The following is a 19,939-nucleotide window of genomic DNA, read 5'->3' on the forward strand; positions in this document are numbered from 1 at the left end:
CAGGGCCAATCTGGGGGAGCTCAGGTGCATTCAGTGTTCCTGAGTAACTGAAAGGGGTGGAGCAAGGATCCACCCTTTCCCAGACCTCATTTAAATGTTGGCAGTGGAGTCAAAGGCACTCCTACCTACCTACATCTTTCTAAAGGTAAGTAGCTTTCCTTTGTTCCTGTGATTGGTGCATTTAGTTTTTTTCTCATTTTCTGTAGCTAATGACATCACCACCCAGCTATTATCATGGTACTGTCCATCCCATTACAGTATTATGCTTAGTGAGCCAGGTAGATACTTATTTATGATGAATTGACTTTAAAAAAAAAGTTTTGGATGGTTACTGGGGCACCAAATAAGTACTGCCTGGACTATTGAAGAATGGGATCCTGTAAGGAACAATGGTCCTGTTATTAATTCCCCTTCAAAAATGGCTGACTTCTTGAATAAATTAGGACAAAACTTTTTGACAGCTGAGGAAAGAATAGTAGCAGCATCTGCTATGGCATGGTTGCTGTTTCTCGCTATTAATGCATATAATTCCTTGGAGAAACAAAAGATGAAAATGAGTTTTTGAAAACTTGTATTAGACAACTGGAAAACAAAACCCTATCTTTGACAGGGCAACTGCCCCACCTTTAAATGGAACTTCATCTTTGAAATTAAGATCCATATCACAAGAAGGGGAAAAGGACTTTGATCAGCAGGATTCTTGGATCCTAGTTGAACCCAAGAACAAAAAGAAAGCCAAGCTAACTAAAATCCAGCTAGAGGATCAGGGACCCTCAAATCCCCTAGGCCAGTAGTAACTCAAAAGACAAAGAAAATCCAGGACAGACTGGTAGGGTTGACAGCCAAAGAGTGGCCTCCTGCACATACCACATTACGTGTAACAGTGCACCTGTACATGGCCTCCAAGCTCATGGATCTGTTATAGCGATTTAAGCAAAGACCACAAGAGAGCATACCACCTTGGCTCTTGAGATTGTGGGACATGGGGTTTGCATGTGTGGCAATTAATGGGCACAAGATTTCTAAACTGGCATCCATTACCACATATCTGGCTCTCAGAGAAGACTGTATGTGACTGTGATACATAATGATGAAAACCATTCTCTAATTCAATAGATAATAGCACCGTGTTGAATTACATGGCCAAGGAAGAGTGATGTTCTGATAAATACTGGCCTGTGGACCTCAATGAAGAAACCTCAAAATTATATTAGGGAATTAGGAACAAAGAAGGCAATTTATGCCGATGCCTTTGAGAGTCCAGACTTGGTTAAGTTTTCATCAGCGAAGAGAAACCTCATATTACAACAGGCTCCTCCCCACCAGTATAGCACATGGGTGTCAATATTGACCTCCTTTGTGGCCTCAGAGGTCATCCTTCAACAGGCTGATCTAGGGGAGACACAGAGCACCTTCAGACCAGGTGCAATATTTGAACATTGGAAGAGGCTGAGGTCCTTGCCATAACTGAAACCAGGAGACCTACCCCACAGACTCCTCAAATTGAATCCATATGGGTATCCCAAAAACAAATATTTAATGACTTAATCTCAAAGTACTGCCCAGTGCAGTAACAGAAAAGGTTCAGGCAGCTGCAAGAATTTTGGGGTACATTGGGATACTAGGCATTCCCTTATATTCCACTTAGTGCAGCTGCTGAGGCCTCTGTATCAACTCACAAAGAAATGTCAGAAATGGGACTGGGGGAGAATGGAACAGGAGGCCTTCCAGCAAGCAAAGCTAGCTGTTAAACAGACTCAAGCACCAAGTATATTTGATCCTAACTTTCCAGCTGAACCAGATGTCCACGTAACTCAGGATGGCTTTGGCTGGGGCCTATGGCTCTGTTCAAACCCCAGTTGGGATCTGGTCTCAGGTTTGGTATAGAGCAGAAGAGAGGTACAGTATGACTGAAAAACAATTACTGGCTGCCTACTTCACACTACAGGGAGTAGAGCCAATAACCCAAACATCTGAAGTCATAGTTAAGATGCCCTTGCCAATTCAGGGGTGGGTGAAAGATCTGACCCACCTTCCTAAGACAGGGTTGGCCAAAGCACAGACAGTGGTGCAATGGGTTGCTTATCTCAGCCAGGAAACAAGAAACCTGATGACGGTATATCAAACATCTGCACAGATAGCTGGGCTGTGTACAAGGGGCTCACTCTTTGAATTGCACGGTAGGCCACCTAGGAATGGACTATTCAAATCCGACCAATGTGGGGCAGAGATACGTGGTTAGACATATAGAATGTGGTTAAACAGGACTGTACATGTCTACCACATCTCTGGCCACCAACCTCTACAGTCCACTGGAAAACAATGAAGCCAACACACTGTTTCAAGTTTGATGGATTGAGGAGTCACCATCTGAGAACATCACTCACTGGTTACGTCAGAAGTTGCAGCATGCTGGGCAAAAGACAATGTGGGCAGCTGCTAATGCATGGGAGCTGTCCATACAACTGTCAGATATTGTCCAGGCATATTGAGACTGCAGTGTTTGTTCCAAGATGAGACAGAGACCATTGCCCCAGACAACAGTCCATTTCACTAGAGGACACAGTCCTCTCCAATGATGGCAGGTCACTTACACTGGACCTCTCCCTCGGTCTGAGGGGGCATGATATTCCCTGACACACATCAACACAGCAAGTGGACTAATGCAGGCCTAACCAGTGCCAAGAACAAATCAGGCATACACCATCAAGGTGCTCACCAAGTTGATGACTTGAGGTAACCCACAGGTGGCCATCAAGAGTAACCAAGGGACTCATTTCACTGGTACAATGGTGCAGCACTGAGCAGAGAAAATAACATTGAGTGACAATTCCACCTGCCATATAATCTGATGGGAGCAGGCCTTATTGAATGCTATAAGGTATTCTTATGGCTTCCCTGAAGACAGACTCTCAATCCCTGCAGGGGTGGACAAAGAAACTCTATAAAACCCTGTAGGATGCAATGCCTTGAAGATGCTACATACAACATGGGCCTCCCTGCTTAGGATCCAAATTACAGGCACCAATAATCAGGTAAGACCCCAAATTGGCAATGAAAATAATCTTCTGCTCCCTGCCTCTATGAACCTAGGACCTGGTACCCATGAAATAGAATGGCCTTAGACGTTGCAAGTAGGACCAGAGTGGTGTAGCCTACTTGCACCTTGTGAGGAGATTATTGGAGGTTGGGGGATCAGTAGTTCCTCCTGTAATAGGTACATGGCCTGCAGATATCACAGTCAACATTCCAGTTTTCATTGCTAAGGGGCCCTATACCATACCCTTGTGGCAAATCCAGACATACACGCACATCCTTTTGTACCTGATATAGTTATACAGCCCCTGATATCAAGTCAAAGGGTATGCTATAGATGGCCAGGACATGCCCCATTGCAAGCCAAAGTGATGATCCAGGACACGAACACGGCCTACATATTGCTATGGAAGGTGGAACTACCCCTTCTGGTACCTCTAAAACATCTATGCTACTCCCCATGTGCATCTTTGAGTCCACGGGATTGCTAGGAAGAGCAACATGACATCAAGACATTCCAGTGCCACTATAAGATCAGTGTGACACCTGATGGGGAACTATATGGGACTGCTGAAATGTGAGCTGAACCTTCCCTGGTCCAAGCAACTATGTACCTCCACAAGAACCATCAAGTACTGGCCCAAAAAGGAACATGAACCTCAACCAAGAACCAATCATCAATCACCTTATATTTTTACCAATCTACACTGTGACAGGCAAATTGTACAAATACTGGATCACCATAATGGGAAAGGGCCTACCTTCAACTTGCCCAATCATGGGTTCACACTGTGAAGCAGTGGAATGTAGCTGAAATGTTAAGTCACAGCCTGAAACAGTGATGGGAAGGCAGAGTCAACACTGGGGAGCTCAGATACATGCAATACACGTACCTGAGTAACTTGAAGGTGTGGAGCCAGGATCCACCCCTTTCCAGACCTCATTTAAGGGTTGTCAGTGGAGGCAAGAGCATCTTTTTCTGGAGATCCCTGCCTACCTGAGGCCTTCTAAAGGTAAGCAGCTCCTTTCCTTCATTTCTGCATCAATGGCTGCAGCATTTGGGCTTGTTCTCATTTGCTGTAGCTAATGACTTCACCACCCAGCTATTATCATGGTACTTTCCATTTCATTATAGCATTACACTTATAGAATATTTATAGTCAACTACAGTATAAGTAGGAAAGTCTACATGTATACAGGGGAAAAGAAAGCACAATGTAACGTTAAAATGATATAAACGACGATCTTGTAAGAAAGGTGTCTGTAGTGAATATCTGAGAATGATTTGTACCCATGAAGATCATACTACTGCCTTTAACTTACAGATTCAGTATAGTTTGTAGAAGATCATCAGACAATGGCAACTTGAAGGACTTGCAAATAGTTCTGCACGTCTCATAAGGCAGCACTCCACATCTACATAAACAGAAACAGACAGGGAGACTTGTGTGTTACGTATTTGCACTAATTTTATTTCAAGTTCATGTCAGTGTGAACAGGGAAATGTGTAGGAATACTGGGGCAGAGGCAATGAAAATGTGTTTTATGAAATTTCACTGTTATACAGCTGACAAACTTGAAGTGCACATGGTAGCCTGTCTTCCCCCAAGGTTCTCAGTAATTCTCTGTTATTCTTTTTCCATGATATCACAGAACAAAAAGGGCAAATTATTCGCATTAGGAATTTAACAACAACGATTTGTAGTCAATCCATTTTTTCCTCTTTGATTTAGTATACTGTTGTGTCTGTGAACAAGCATCTGACTGGGTCACCTAATACTCAGTGTAGCTATAACAAAAAGTCTGCAAACAAATTGAGAAGCGAACAAAAAGGCTATAGTTTCCTTGTCAAATGTTGAGAGAGGCTTAACATAAGAAAAAGTATTCTTCACCTGCAATCTATCATTTGCTTAGCAACAAACAAAGTATGTAGGTATCCAAGCAGAGTTTTCCAAGTAACAGCTGAGGATAATAGAGGAAACTTACTTTTCACAGTCATTGTACAGAAGTACTGCAGATAGTTGTTCAAAATTCTCAAAGCTTTTTTTCTTTAGTTGTTCTTGAGCCTTTGCAAGGAGGAAGTGGTGGTCCTTTTGACATTCTTCTTTCTCTCTGTAATGGCGCCCAAGAGTCATAATTTCATGTTCTGAAAATGCTCCATCTGTGATACTGACTATCAAATTTCTGTTCACAAAAACAACAGCCTGCATTAGTTTTAGTAGTTAAAAAGTTAATAATCACTAAGCTACCATGAAAACAACTATTAGAGGGCACACATTATAAATTGCTGTACTTATTTAAATTTGAAATCCAGGCCTGTTTAAGGAAGCTTAATGGGAAGTAACTTCTAACTTGTGAAAGATGACTATACTTCCTTTGTTGTTGGCCACACATACAAAAACACATAATAAACCTGATTGAAGCCTTTTACCTGAAAATGCTGTACTAGCATATAACATCATTAGCAGAGATTAACTTTGTCACTGCATTTGTTCAAAAATGTAGTAAATCATACAAGATACCATTTTGTTTCTAATTGTATTCTGCACACTGCAGTATGATTAATTATTATACTGACCATTAAGCAAACATAAACCATGTACAATAAAAGTTGCATAAAACAGAATTAATAACAGCAGAAGTGAGGCAGAAGACACCAACAAAGAACAGAACATTAATCAAGCGTTAAGCCACTTTCCACAAGGCACTATGAAAGTTGGTACTGTGGGGTAGCATTCATGGGAAAGCTGGTCCTGTGGGGACAGCTGGGGGAACAGGAACTGGCCACAGAGAAAGGGCAGAAAACTACACCCAACTTGTAATCACAAGCTCCCCTAGTAAGAAAGGAAGAATACAAGAGGTAGTAGCAAGACCAGCTGATGTTTAGACACTGCCAGAGCCCACAGGAACAGACTGAAACGCCCTTCACAAAGTTGCTTGTGCCACTTGGAAGAATCAGCCCAACCCTAGAAAGAGGAAATGTTCCTGAGATCCATCTGATAGGTCAGTGCTGGTACTGAATGACTAGTCATTCCTGTAAATATGCAGGATTTGTAGCTGATAGTAGCACAGGAGTGATTTTGGCGTAAGTTCCTGAAGGCACTTATCAGTAAATGGACGCAAACTTTGGAACTACGTTAGTTTAATTATACATAAATGTTCTATATACGTTTGGTATATGTTTATATGTATCTGTTTTATCTATAAAACCTTATGTTTTATATGTTGGTATTATGACTCCAAATGTTTGTCTCCTGTGAACTTACATTCAGTAGGAATTTTTTAACAGCAAGCACCAACATAGACTTACATATTTCAGCCAACATTAATTACCTATTTATGATGTTTCTGCAAAAACTGTCCTAGGACTAAACTTTACCGTAATGGCTGACAATTAGAACTGTATCTTGTGGCACTCTTGTGGGTATTGGATCACTGTGATTATGCATCAGTCCTTGAAATGGAAGATATTGCTAGGGATGAACAAAGATCTGACATGAGATTCAACCTACTAGTTCAATTCCTCAGTGATTCTGATAATGAATCTCCTAACACCCACATCTGAACTGAAAGCACAGAAATTAAGTACCCTTCAAAACTACAAAATTTTGTTAATAGATGTAAAGTCTCAGTTGCTTCCTCTCAGGCTTTTGCAGTTCTGTTCAAAGGATGATACCTCTTCACAGAATATGCATAGCTATTCAGAAAAGGATGCTAAACTCCATACAGTGTCTACGACAACTGCTGCTTTTTCACATTGTAATCAGTAACTGATTTTATTCACGACAGGAGGAGACAACTATAAGACAAGCCAAACCTTATTTCGAGTTTATGAAAACTCAGCGGCCAAAGCTTGTTCCATCTACCTACATTATCAATATCATTATTGCACACACAATATTATTTTATTGTAACAGGATCCAGCCAAAGCTGGAGCCTCTTGCTAAGATATTGGTGAAGACCTGAAGTATAGGACAAAACTGCCTAGTAAAACTGACACTAAATGTCTGGGCTATCAAAGCTGAATGCAGCTTTACCTATGTAAATATGAATCTGCAGACTGGATTTCCACATAACACAGATTTCTCCAGTGTTGGGCTTTCTTGAAAGTCTTATATTTTCAATCAGTGACAATTAAGGCGTCAGAACCTCAGATTCAATTACTGTTTCACTGGGGAATTAAGGAATCTTCTTGTGATTGCTAATTAGGGAGACCCAAGATTCACATGCAGAATTACATCATTCTTTTTTGTCAGGGAGAATTTAGAAGCTATAACAATTGTTCCCACAGCTTCATTATCTTCTGTTTCACTTCTTTTGTTCTAGAAGAATAGGAAAGATTGCAATCTGAATTTGGTAGAGAAAGAAGAAATAATAACTTCTTAAGAGGGCTGTTTCTCAAACTGAATTAAAGATAGACATCTTTGCTAAACCCACATAGTTCTCTGTTGCTAATAGTGAATTGTCTTGCCAGTGGCTTTTGAGAACAAGCAGACTGTTTAGAACAGTGTGGTACACAGTTTTTTAAGTTTTAGTTATTTTCTTTTCCTCTTTTAGAAAGCTTTTGATATTTCTAACATCAGCTTAGGCAATAACTTCAGTATGTGGTATTTATTTCTTGGCGTGACATAGGTTTGTGTACTGAGAATAAAGTAAATTGGATAATTACATTTCTGCTTCATTACATCGTAGCTTTAAATGCAGCTTATATAAACTCATACAGGTAGAAACCTGAGCAACAAAATTCCATGCACAGTAATACTTTAGCTGTATTTAAGATGAGGGGATTATTATGCTGGTTGAAGCTGTCATCCAAATAATTGCTTGTATTAAAAATAATCATTTGTTTTTTAGTTTTAGTCATGAAACACCATGACAGATGTAAAATAAGCAGTGATGCAAACAAGAAAACGGAAAACTGAAAGAGAAATACATATTCTTTTCGCAGGAAAATATCTATCACTTCTCATAGATGCAAAAAAGCTCTCTCTTGCCTTTGTCATTAAAATGTTTCTTTCCTAAAATAAGATGCATAGATAAAAATAAAAACTGCCGTTTAGTAGTACATGTATACACCACTGTGAAGTACAGAAGTCAGATGATCTTTAGAGGCAATCCAGCAACAGCTGGACTGTAATTAAATATACTTATCTGCTTGATAAAAATAATTCCCTGCTGTTTAAAGCAAAATCATCTCCTCTAGAAACGTGTTCCAACCTTGTCATGCAAATGTTCTGAAAGCTTGACCTGCTCATAGTACATGCAAGATGACAGTTTGTGCAAATAATTATTCCATGACTTGAATTATAACTATAATTTATTTAAAGGTTATTCAATATATAAATTTAAACCCTATCCAAGTGCTGTAAAGTTTATCCAGATGCACATTAACTTTCAATTTTCTCTCCTTCTCGCTCTAGTAATAATATTTTTCTTCTAAATGTAGTTAGCAATTTAAATCTTACCTCTGCCAATCTTACTTCCCACTTTTAATCACTCTTTTTTTTAAATTTCTTAATACTAGCTTATTATCATTTGTCACTGCTTTCACTTCGAATTGTTGAAAAAAACTTCTTCATTTCTAAATACTTTCTTACTTATTTCACAAGAAATTTTCAGCCTTGATTACCACTTCTATAATGATGACGTCCCACACAATATATATTTACTCATAAGCTTTAGATATTATGATCATTCCTAAATACATATGAAATCCAAAATGCTTCCAGGTAAAATCTTCTCTGTTCCACATCACTAACTTTACCAGAATGCAACACAGCTCATGAGTTCAAGTGTTATGTGGGATAAACTGAAATCAGCTTGCATTTGAACATTACTTCCCCTTTGAAGTGACTATATGCTTGCCTATTGCTACATCCTGATCATTAACAGAGTCCAAATTTCCACTCACCCTGATACTGCTGAAATTACTATGCACTGCTCTCACTACTGCTTTCCAGTGTTTGAAAGATGCTTATCACTGATCCAGTAATTTTAGTACACTTTGGTTCTGTGTAGACTACCTTCTTGATCAATATTCAAAACACCATTTTCAGAAGGCAAATTATTGCATTTATGAACTACTAATTAATTTGTTTGATTATCTCAGGCTGTGTTTATCTTTCAGTAAATATACTACTGCTTTCTCGCTCTTCCTCACAATAGCCAGTTCCATATAAAGCAGACAGATTCTAGTAGTGCTTTTCAGCTTACTTCAAGTTCTCATTTCTCTTTTTCCAAGGCATGGATTCACTATCTTTTTCCTCACAAACTCTGCAAGTAAATGCAAAGAAATGTACACTATTCATCAGCTAACATGTGCAGAAAGTGTCAAGAAAAAGTAATGCCCTATATATTTGGGGGAATGTGCCTCATTAAATATCAAAAAATCAAAATCCATTGTCTTACCTGAAAGGGTCATACTCAATCACCTTGGTATTCTGAGGGTCAGCAGCTGCAAACATCTCTCTGATTTCTTGGGAACGAGGTTCAGCTATGTTTTTCAGTTTCTTGAAGATGAAATCAATATCAGCTACAGCAAACTTAACAAAGGAAAGCAAGACATAGATTAGAAAGAAAGGCACTCTGCAACATACTCATGTACCAGCAAGATTTGTGAAGATGCAGAGCAATTCTGAACTGCTAGTTTCTTTGTTGTTTCATTTCAGACGTGCAAATTTGCAAGGTTTGGAGGAAAGCTTGCTACTGGAAAAAAAATCACTGCCTACTGAGAACATAAAATTAATAGAAGTCATCTGCTCATGAACCATCAGAAAGCTTATTCTAGATACATGAAAGGATATCCAGTTTTGCTTCAAGCATTGGGTTACTAAAACAGAAGCAGAAACATTTTAAGTACAGCTCTAATATCTTTGTTTTCATTTTCTGCTGGTGCATTCCACTTAATTCTCAATTAATAAACTTCAGTAATACAAAGCTAAGCTTTTCACCATTGGCACTGATGAACAGATATTCGCATTCATATTAAGACTATGTTTTACCAGACTGGAGATTGGTTAGGAAACAGTCTCTCCCATCACTTAACAAGAATGCTTATCTTTTCCTAAAAAATAAGTGATTAAAAAAAATTGAATTCAGACAAACAGCACTGGAGCATTTAAGCTTCTATCCTATATTCAGACTGCTGTGTTAGAGCTCTAGCAAATAAATATTTGCTATGCTCATCTTTACCATTGATGTCCACGTATTTAATCTGGGGCTGAGTTGATTTAGTCAATCAGTAGAACATTTAAACAGGTAAAGTTTCCTGTCTTCTTAAAAAGTGCCACCTCTACATAGCCAATGCAGCTGTTTTTACACCTTATTTCTAAACTATATATTGCAAGCACCTATCTAAACATCTATATGTAAGAAGCCTGGCACTAACTCTTCACGCACTTTCCCAACTTCTCGGGCAATTGCTGACATTACAGTAATCACATTATTTTTTTCAATGTACTGCTTATACCCAAGTCAGATTTTATTATGTTGAATTCAATGGAAGCAAAATCAACCTTCACGTCTGTGCTGCAGAACACTACAAAGTTGAAACAATTGAGACTCTTCAGAGTTGACTAATCAACTTTGAAGAAGAAACTGCAATGCCTTGTTTGAATGAATCCTCTTCAGATCTGGATAATACTAGTCAATAATTGAGCATGACACAAATGTTTCATTAAGAATGAAATTTACAATTCCTAAATACATCTTTCACTTCTCAAACTGGAAAAGAAACTAAATGTATTAAAATGTTTTGAGAACTAGATCCTTCAATTTACTTTCAATAGGAGCACGGTCACAATGAAAAAGTCGGTTGACTTTTTTTTTTTCACCCCTTCCTTTAAATTCCATATAATGAATACAGTTTTGAAACAGCAAATCAATGGCATTTTCCAAAACAAAAACATCCCATCCAGATTTCTGGCACTAATTTTAAGCAAAGGTACTAAAGCGCTGTTCTGAAAAGAAGCCTCTCTATATTAAGAGGGAAAAAGACTTTCTAATTTTAGAAACAATTGACAAATTCATCTTAAAAATGTTCCCCCTACTTCTAACATCTTCTACCTCTTCTTTAGTAACTGCTGAAAATCTTGTGGTTTGAATACACAGTCCCTTCATCAACTGAGGTAAGCAAAGAGCATCCTTACTTCAGGATCTCTCACTAAAGAATCTGAATAAAGCATCTGTCCTTGGAGAATAAACCTTTTTTCCTACTTACTCTTTTGAAATCTTCAGTATGCAAAGAACATTTTAAAATTCACTTCAAAGTAGTACTTTTAGTGCTGTTTCTTCCCATTTAAGTAGATTTTTGCCTTTGATAATGTAAAATCATTCAGTCTGGTAAATAAGACTGCATTTATTTGTTTCAAGATAATCAATGCAAACAGCAGTTCCAGAGAACATTTACGACCTAATGATGCATGCTGCATTTTGGAGAATAGCTTTGATTTTTATTCTACCAAGAGAACAAACAGTCCAGCAGGAAGAAAACAATGCATATAGCTTTGTATTTTACTGCTTAAAGCATTTAGCAGTCATAACATTTTACATCAACAAACATTTGCAGACATTCCTCATTTACTCTAGGGAAGGCAGGTGGTGCTAATTCCACACTGCGAAGAAACCACACTGTTCTGCTGTTTTCAACTAAGAACAGCACACGTGGCCCCAAGGCAGTACAGGGTCAAATTATCATTACCTCAACAGCACAAGGATATAAAAGGCTGAAACTTTCAGTCCCCAAGTCTATGCTAAGGCTATCAGCATCTTGAGAGTCCTGCGGGTTCATTCAACTGTGGTGAGCTAGCAGACAGAACAACTGAACTCTGCACTAAGAGCCCTCTCCCCTAAGAATATTTCTGGACCAAAAGGCAGAGAACAGTGTCTCATAGCTTAATAAACCCTCCTGGATATTCTCCCCAGGCATGCTCTCAAGATGACTGAGCAATGGGCAGTTGTGGAAGTTTGCTGGAGGCACTGTTCATGCTGTGACCCCACCATCACCTATGAAGCACAGACAGCCCCCCACAGCAAGGCCTCACAGCACTGTCTTGTCCAAAGGGCAATGCTCAAGATCACATAGTGATGAAACAACAACCCTTAAAATAGGTTGGGATGCAGAAATGCCTTGCTGCCTGAGCTTATGCATTGCTAAGACTGGCTGGTTTAGAACTGTACTCAATAGGCATTCCCAAGTAAACCACAGTTTTCTATTTCGTCAAGTATTTTAGCATAAAATTTACATTTATTATTATTTTTTTCCATCCAGATGATACTACAAAACTCCACAAAATTCACAGTGACTTTTCTTTCTTGTGGTTCTCCATCCCTGCATTGTTATTATTATCTTTTTTAAACCTCAGTGATAATTACTAGAGGACAATCCAATTTTCTTCCTATGTTCCAGTTTTGCGTTTCCAGTTTTGCTGAATGAGGGCTTCTTTACAAATGACTGGTAGCATAAAGTATACACAAACAGAAGCACCCTAGTTCTCTACCTTTTACTGCTCTCCCTCAGAATAGGACATCAAAAGGTAGTGACACTCAGTACAAGCTGTAAGCCCCAATTACTTACTGTGATATGAATTTCTAATATTGAAAGGGATGTATTTTGTGAAATAAATATGTAAGAACACAAACCCAATCATGTAATAAAATAGCCTCACCAGTCAGACTCTAAATTGAATATAGCCACATCTTGAGTGCTGTGTAAATTTCTAGTCTACAGTTCACAGTTGCCTGTCAATGGCGCACTAGAAGCAATAAGACTTATTTGGATAAAACTCTTTGGATGAGATAGGATTACATTTAGTAGGAGTAAAGTGTTAGATTTAAAACATCATGAAGGTGGTGCATAAGAGAAAGGTGTTCTTCACCAAACCCCAAAACACTAGAGCTTGCTTGCATTGACTGTAGTGGTAGGTTGGTTTCTAACCAATAGAAGATGCTTACTTTTTTAAACAGGTATTTATTTACTTATAAGGCAATGAACCTTTTAATTTACTGCCACAAAAAAAAAAAATCTGTGGAAGTAAATGGTATCTGCCAGTTCAAAATAAGTTAGATAAACTCAAAGATAAGAGGTACATAAATAGTATCTAGAAGAAATACACAAAAATACACTTTAAAGCCACCCTTAATACAGTAAGTGCAGACAGTGAAAATACAGAAAGGGAATGTAGGGGATAGTAAATAGTATCCAGGCTTGCATGCTGTCCCTAGCTAGTATCTCCTAAATTCAGTGCTAGAAACAGAGCACTGAGCTCTGAACTTTGGCTGAAGGAATTACGTATAACTTATTCTGAAAAATATAATATAGATAAGATACAGCCAAGAGAAAATAACAAGAGCCTGCTTCACCTCATTTGCATGCTTCTCCATATAGTTGATAGTGTACTCATCAGCATCCACCAAAAGAAAGTTGTGGCCATGGAAACAGACTCTGGCTCCAATAAATAGATCCTGAGCATTGAAGTATTCAGATGGTTCACTCTTAAAGAGTTCCTGCCCAGGCTTCTTAATGCGACGTTTTTCCAAGAACTTCCCACCAATTATCCCTATGGGAATAAAATTGCCAATAATTAATTGTGACTTTGCTTTGGAGTTAAAAAAAAGAAAAAAACTCTACAGACCAGACAGTTAGATACCAGTGTATTTAAATACTAGTTTTCATCCCTGAGTTTTTTGTTTCAAATCATACTCTTTCCCCCCCCCTCACTCATTCTACAGGAAAGACCTCTGCTAGTGTCCACAGCAACAGTTACACTGTGCATATTCTGTGACATGTCCCATCTGAATGTCTGCCAAACACCTTCACTTTCCTTTTTCTTTTTTTTTTTTTTCTTTTTCCTAAAATGTGAGAGAAATTTGCCTCTTTAAATGGTTCCCATAACCCTGTTGCCAGCCTTGGGACTGAGCGTGAGAAATGTAAGATGCAAAATGCAAGATGCAGGCAATTATCCTTGAATTGTTAAAGTGAAAAAACAAAACAAAATCCACAACTTGGGATAACATAGCCCTGCTGAGATCACAAATTCTGTTGCACTGCAATTCTAAGTCGTTAAAGGGCTTTTGAATATGAAGAAAAAGCAGGACTGAAGTGACAATATCTTCCACATGCTGTTCTGTCAATACAGCTTAGCCATGGTCTGTTATCTCCTTTCTGAGCAGGGTATGTCACATTGTTACGATTGTACTCATGCCACTGGGCACTGTCTACGTCACTGAAGGATACATGAGATACTAAAAGGAACATTCTTCTTTCTATTAATTTCTTCTGGTGCACCACAAGATTATATCACATTTACTAATCCTTCAAGAAAGTAGTCTACCACAAGTTTAGTTTCATCAGGGTTTCTGCCCTACAATAATCCTGGAGTGGCTCAGGTTTGTTTCCTGTTTATATCTCAGCTTCTAAGCCAAAAGCCAAAAAGCATATTTCAGTAACATGTAATGATGCCTTATATATTAGGTAGTGATGCAAGTTCAATAAAAGGCTGATGAACAATGTAATAAAATGCCATTTGTAGTCAAAATTATAAATGAATGTGAAATCCAAGCTACTTATTAAACCAGAGTTCAGATCAGATATCTTTCTTAATTGCTTCACTCATACCACTAAAGCAAAAGACAAGGTAATGGTCAGACCTAGCTTAAATAAAAAACATGATTCAAATTACTAATGTAACTCTAATATTAACACATTCTTTTTCATCTACCTATTAAAACAAATATGAAATGTTATGTTATATAATCCTGGCAACGGTTGGTAGTATTTAAACAAAACTGATCACTGTAAGAATGAAATTTTACTCTTGCCTTTGTATTTCCATACAATTGTGCATTCAGATAGAGCACTTACCTTGATACCTGTGTTCGATAACTGCTTTTTAAATGTTATGGATTAGTACGTTTCAAATGGTGTAAAGAAAAACAACTAAAAACACTTAATTAAGCTAGAGATTTTATACTGAAACTTGATGAGAAATTCTGATGGCAATCTAGAAGAGTTAGGCTCAAAGCACAAAATAAACACCACAACCAAAGATCCTCTTCCATTAAGATCAGATCAGGCTCTGTAGGTGTTTGTACAGCTGCTAGCTTGGTCCAGAGCAAAAAAAAAAAAAAAAAAAAAAAAAAAAGGTTGTGATCTCCTGCATGGGGAGCCAAAGCCTTCATGTTTTGACCCCATCTCAAAAAGTGCTTCAAGATGTCCAGCCCTGTGTATTTCAAATACAGTTTGAAAGTGCTACTAAACAGTATGAAGTACTTCTCTTCAACCTTCAGATCACTGAACTTAAAAAATCAACTTTCATACTTCAGTAATAGAACTGAGGTTTGAAACATTTTTGTTGGCCAATTTATACTAATTCATGCAAATAAAACAGGAAAATATGCCCTTTGAACCTATGCACAAGGGACATGGTCAAGCTGTTATTCTGGGAACCATTTACCATTTTAACTCCTCCTCTCTCTCAGATGAGCTCAGCCTTACTCTTCTCACACCCCATTCACTTCAACAACACTTTTCCTCCTCACACAAGAATGTTCATCTCTTTCTCATTTTGCATGCTTTACTCCCTTTCCTTGCATCTCATAACTGACCTCTGCAAAGCCTTCTCATTCTTAACCTCAAGGAAAAGCAGTCTCTTTTCTTACAGATATGACTAAAACGAGGGAAGGACAGAGGGAGAAAAGAAAAAGGTAGAAGGAATAAAGGAAGTGGAAACAAAGAAAATTCTGTAGTCCCAGCCTTCTTTCCAACTTCTGTGGTAACCTGTTAATCTCTACCTCCTCTTACCTCACTAAACTCTCCAATGGTCAGATCTTGGTCACATCCTCCCATTTCATCTTTCTGCTGTCTCTTTAAAAATGTACTTGCTGATTCTTGCCTTCTATTGGTGCCCTAAAGCATTTGTTATTGTTGGTGTGCAAACTTGTGTATTTTTTCACATTCTGTTTGACTAACAATATTTAATGGCTGCAAACCTACCATATCTGAAGGAATGTGGAGGCTGTGTCTCCAGTGTCTTACAGCATAAAATCAAGGGTGGGGTGTTTAGAATGCCTTAATAGCAATACTTCCACAGAAGGAGTTCTCTAGGAATACAGATAGACTTAGATACATACTTTTCATGGATGCGTCGTTCATCATGATTCTGATATGAATGAATATAAAAAGGCTTACAAGTAAGGTTGCAAGAATAAGCAGTCCACCCTGGGAAAGCCTTTCCTCTGGACCGCTAGCTTCACCACTCAGGGTGCCAAGTAGGTCAGGGTAGAGTGAGATAGTCATTATTGCAGGGTGTACCTGAGATACAGTATTAAGGCTCTTTGTGTCAAGAAGGTGGAGGACAATTCAAACTGTATCAAAAGAGCTAGACACAATGTTACACAAGAGCTTCCCAAGATAAGAGAAACTTCTGTAACTATTTTTCTCTCTTTGAGACAATGTGATTTTTTTTTCTCCCAATGGTTTCTACCAGGCACTGACAGCGGTTCTTGTTTTTGTGTGTATTTTTTTGGAATAAAATCCTTCAACTGCACATCTTGAGAGGTGTCAGGGTACATCAGGATATTAATTAAGACAAAGGCAAATTGCTACAGATATTCTGTGGTCTTCTCCCCCTCCAAAAAAAAAAAAAAAAAAAAAAACACATACACACATCTCTCCAACAAGAATCCACTTAGCCAAAGCTCCTTTATCCTTCTGAGTTACAGAATGACTTCCTGCAATCCTTCCCGGTACTGAGCCACATACATACATATGCACACACATAGTAGTACCAAAGGGAAACCTTCACTCTGTAGACGTTCAACATGACACAATAATAATGTATATTAAAAGTTGTCACAAATTGTTTTGTCTCCATCGGCTGTTTTGATACAAAGGATATTGTGTAGGTATAATAACATCATAACTCCTTGCAAAATGAAGGATTTACTCTCATTCTCAATGTCTAAAATTTCCTGCCCTTTTGCCAGTAATTACAATTCAATTCCTATATGTTATCTACATGTGCTTAAAAAACAGATTTGCAAATTAAAATGTAATAAAAGTTCAAATACATTAAGCTTCCAGTTCCCAAAGGATATTGTGAAGTGCTGCCATACAATAAACAGCATTATTCTGAATGATGATGAATTATTACGACATACAGCTATATAACATAACACAGTAGATCTGCTGATGTAATTCCTATTGCATTTTAAAAGCCCCATCCCTGCTTCTGCTAGTGCTGCATGTGGCCACAAAGCTTACTGTAAACTGTAATCAAATGAGCAGAGTAACTGGGACTGACTGCAAAACATTAGCACATCTCACCTGTGTTTCGCTGCCTACGTTCAAAAACAGAAATGGTATCATCGCTCAGGAAGTAATGAATAATGAACTTCCGATCCTCGTCAGTAGGATGATCAGTAGCAAGTTTTGCCAGAAAACGTAGTGTGTTACTTTCAAGACCGTATCTAAAAAAGTAACAGAAGATGTAAAAAAAATCAAAAGCAGAGTGTGAGAAAAGTCTTAATCACTTAGAGGTTCATTCTCCTAAGTTTTGCAAAATGCATAAATTGTGTTGTTCCTGGATCAAGAAAGGAAAGGGCATAACGTTTTCTATTCCTCTAAAAACCCGTTTTCAGCTTAAATTAACTCAATCAACCAGACTCAGTCAGATAGAGAGGAATTATTTTCAGGGAAAATTACTTTCCTGCCAATGCTTTGAAACAAATTCCTATTCAAATTTAGTTGCAAATGAACCTCCAAGATTCTTTCCAGAGTACTGAGAGATGGAAAATGTATTTAATGTGTATATTTTCAAATCAAATTCTGAATGGTAATACACACTAACATCATCTCCATGAAATCAGGCTTACCAAATGATCTTACTAGTTAGACATTTGTTAAGGCATTATGATTTACATGATTTACAGTACCATTCTATGCACTATCAAGTCTTCTCTACTAGTTTTCTTATTTTATGGAGATATTACCAGATATTTGCTGGTTCTCTAGCATGTCACCTCACTTTTCACTAAGGTCTCAACAATCACTGTCTGACAAGGTATTTCATAAAGGAAAGGATTAATGCTTGAATATTGAAGTAGTATGCTGTGTGAAAATCAACAGACAAAAAAGAAAATATCAGAAAGTCAAACAGAAAAATAAATCAGCGTTGGACTGCTGAAGCATTCAGAATTCCTGACTAGTTCCTGGTCTATGACTTCCATCAAACTGACACTGAACACAGCTGAAGGGAATGAGGGAGAAGTCTGGGAGGGGTAGAAGTTTTGCTGAGTTCTGAGAAAATTGGAGTTTTGTGTCTGTAACCCATTCCCCTAGAAGTTGGATGAACTGCATACTTTGCCAAAAAATTATATTTCCATTTAACGTTCATTGCCTTCACAGAAGAAATAATAACAAAAAGGGTTGTAATTATTCTATTTTTTCCCCACCAAAATACCTGTCTTTTTCCAGGAATTTCTTGAGATCTTTTCGTGGTGGTTTGGGAAGCAAACTAATACAGGAACACAGAGAATCCTCTTCAGAACCAAATCCAGTATATGGTGGAATCAATTTTTCTGATTTTGGAGGTGGTGGAACTTCACATGAAACTGGAGTGAAATCCTCTATAATAAAGACATGAAGATTTATTTGCTCTTGTTCTGACAAAGCCACTCTACTAAGAATTTAAAAATTCAATATGAATGCTAATTAGCCTATTTCTGTAACAGAACTGTAATTAAAGTGAAATAGGATCCCCCCTACAGCTAAAGAGTACAAAAAGACACCACTGAGGCCAACAGTGAAATTATTGTTTTACAAAATCTTTAAGATACACGGGCAAAAGAAATGACAATATAATTTCAAAGTGGAATAGAAAAATAAATCTAAAATTCTAAGTTAAAATTTCAGCTTCATCCCTTGAGACCACATCAGTAATTAATACTTGCCTACCACTGTTTATCTCAAAGGGAAAAAAAATAATAAAATTGTATGCTTTTATATATGTCATGCATGAGAAGAACTTTAAAAGTTTATGTACATCTTGGTACACTGAAACCAATAGCTTCAGTCTGTATCTCAACTTCATCCAGAAGTTTGGAAGGTTTTTCTCCTTTTCCCTACTCTTGAATTTTTATTTTCCCCCATAACGAAGAATCATCCTCATCTATCCCAGATACACAGACACATCATCAATCAGGGACCTGCATCACCCCCATATGCGTTGCTCTCAAAAGCCATGCTACACTAAGATGGAGGATTGAAGGCTTGCCGATGTGAGACCCATCTACGAGAAAGGTCATAAGGAAGACCCGGGGAACTACAGGCCTGTCAGCCTGACCTCGGTATCAGGGAAAGTTATGGAACAGATGATCTTGAGGGAGATCACATGGCACGTGCATGGCAACCAGGGGATCAGACCCAGCCAGCACGGGTTCACAAAGGGCGGGTCGTGCTTGTCCAACCTCGTCTCCTTCTATGACTGGGTGACCAGACAGGTAGATGAGGGAAAGGCTGTTGATGTAGTCTACTTGGACTTCAGCAAGGCCTTTGACACGGTCTCCTACAGTATTCTCCTGGGGAAACTGGCAGCCCGTGGTGTGGACAGGTTCACTCTTCTCTGGGTGGAGAACTGGCTAGAGAGCCATGCCCAGCGGGTAGTGGTTAATGGAGTTAAGTCCAGCTGGCGTCTCATTACGAGTGGTGTCCCCCAGGGGTCAGTATTGGGGCCCATCTTGTTTAATATCTTTATTGATGACCTAGACGAGGGGATTGAGTGTACCCTCAGCAAGTTTGCAGATGACACCAAGTTGGGAGGATGTGTCAATCTGCCTGAGGGTAGGGAGGCCCTTCAGAGGGATTTGGATAGGCTGAACAGCTGGGCTGAGCTCAATGGGATGAGGT

At 38.4% G+C, this 19,939-nt stretch overlaps 1 protein-coding gene across 1 annotated transcript in view; it reads right to left on the reverse strand.

The window, feature by feature from the left end:
- Positions 1–19,939, reverse strand: part of EFHC2 (EF-hand domain containing 2) — a 64,037-nt gene that overhangs the window by 9,914 nt on the left and 34,184 nt on the right. Inside the window, exons 8-13 of the mRNA XM_065744016.1 lie at positions 18,495–18,660; positions 17,360–17,502; positions 13,396–13,592; positions 9,445–9,578; positions 5,023–5,220; positions 4,360–4,452 (exon numbers count right to left, since the gene is read on the reverse strand). Of these exons, the coding sequence (XP_065600088.1) occupies positions 4,360–4,452; positions 5,023–5,220; positions 9,445–9,578; positions 13,396–13,592; positions 17,360–17,502; positions 18,495–18,660 (931 nt within the window). The remainder of the gene's footprint in view (positions 1–4,359; positions 4,453–5,022; positions 5,221–9,444; positions 9,579–13,395; positions 13,593–17,359; positions 17,503–18,494; positions 18,661–19,939) is intronic.

Source organism: Cyrtonyx montezumae, unplaced genomic scaffold (genome assembly GCF_038088225.1).
Source record: "Cyrtonyx montezumae isolate F1298 unplaced genomic scaffold, pur_monq_1.0 scaffold_3, whole genome shotgun sequence".
In the NCBI taxonomy this organism is placed as follows: domain Eukaryota; kingdom Metazoa; phylum Chordata; class Aves; order Galliformes; family Odontophoridae; genus Cyrtonyx; species Cyrtonyx montezumae.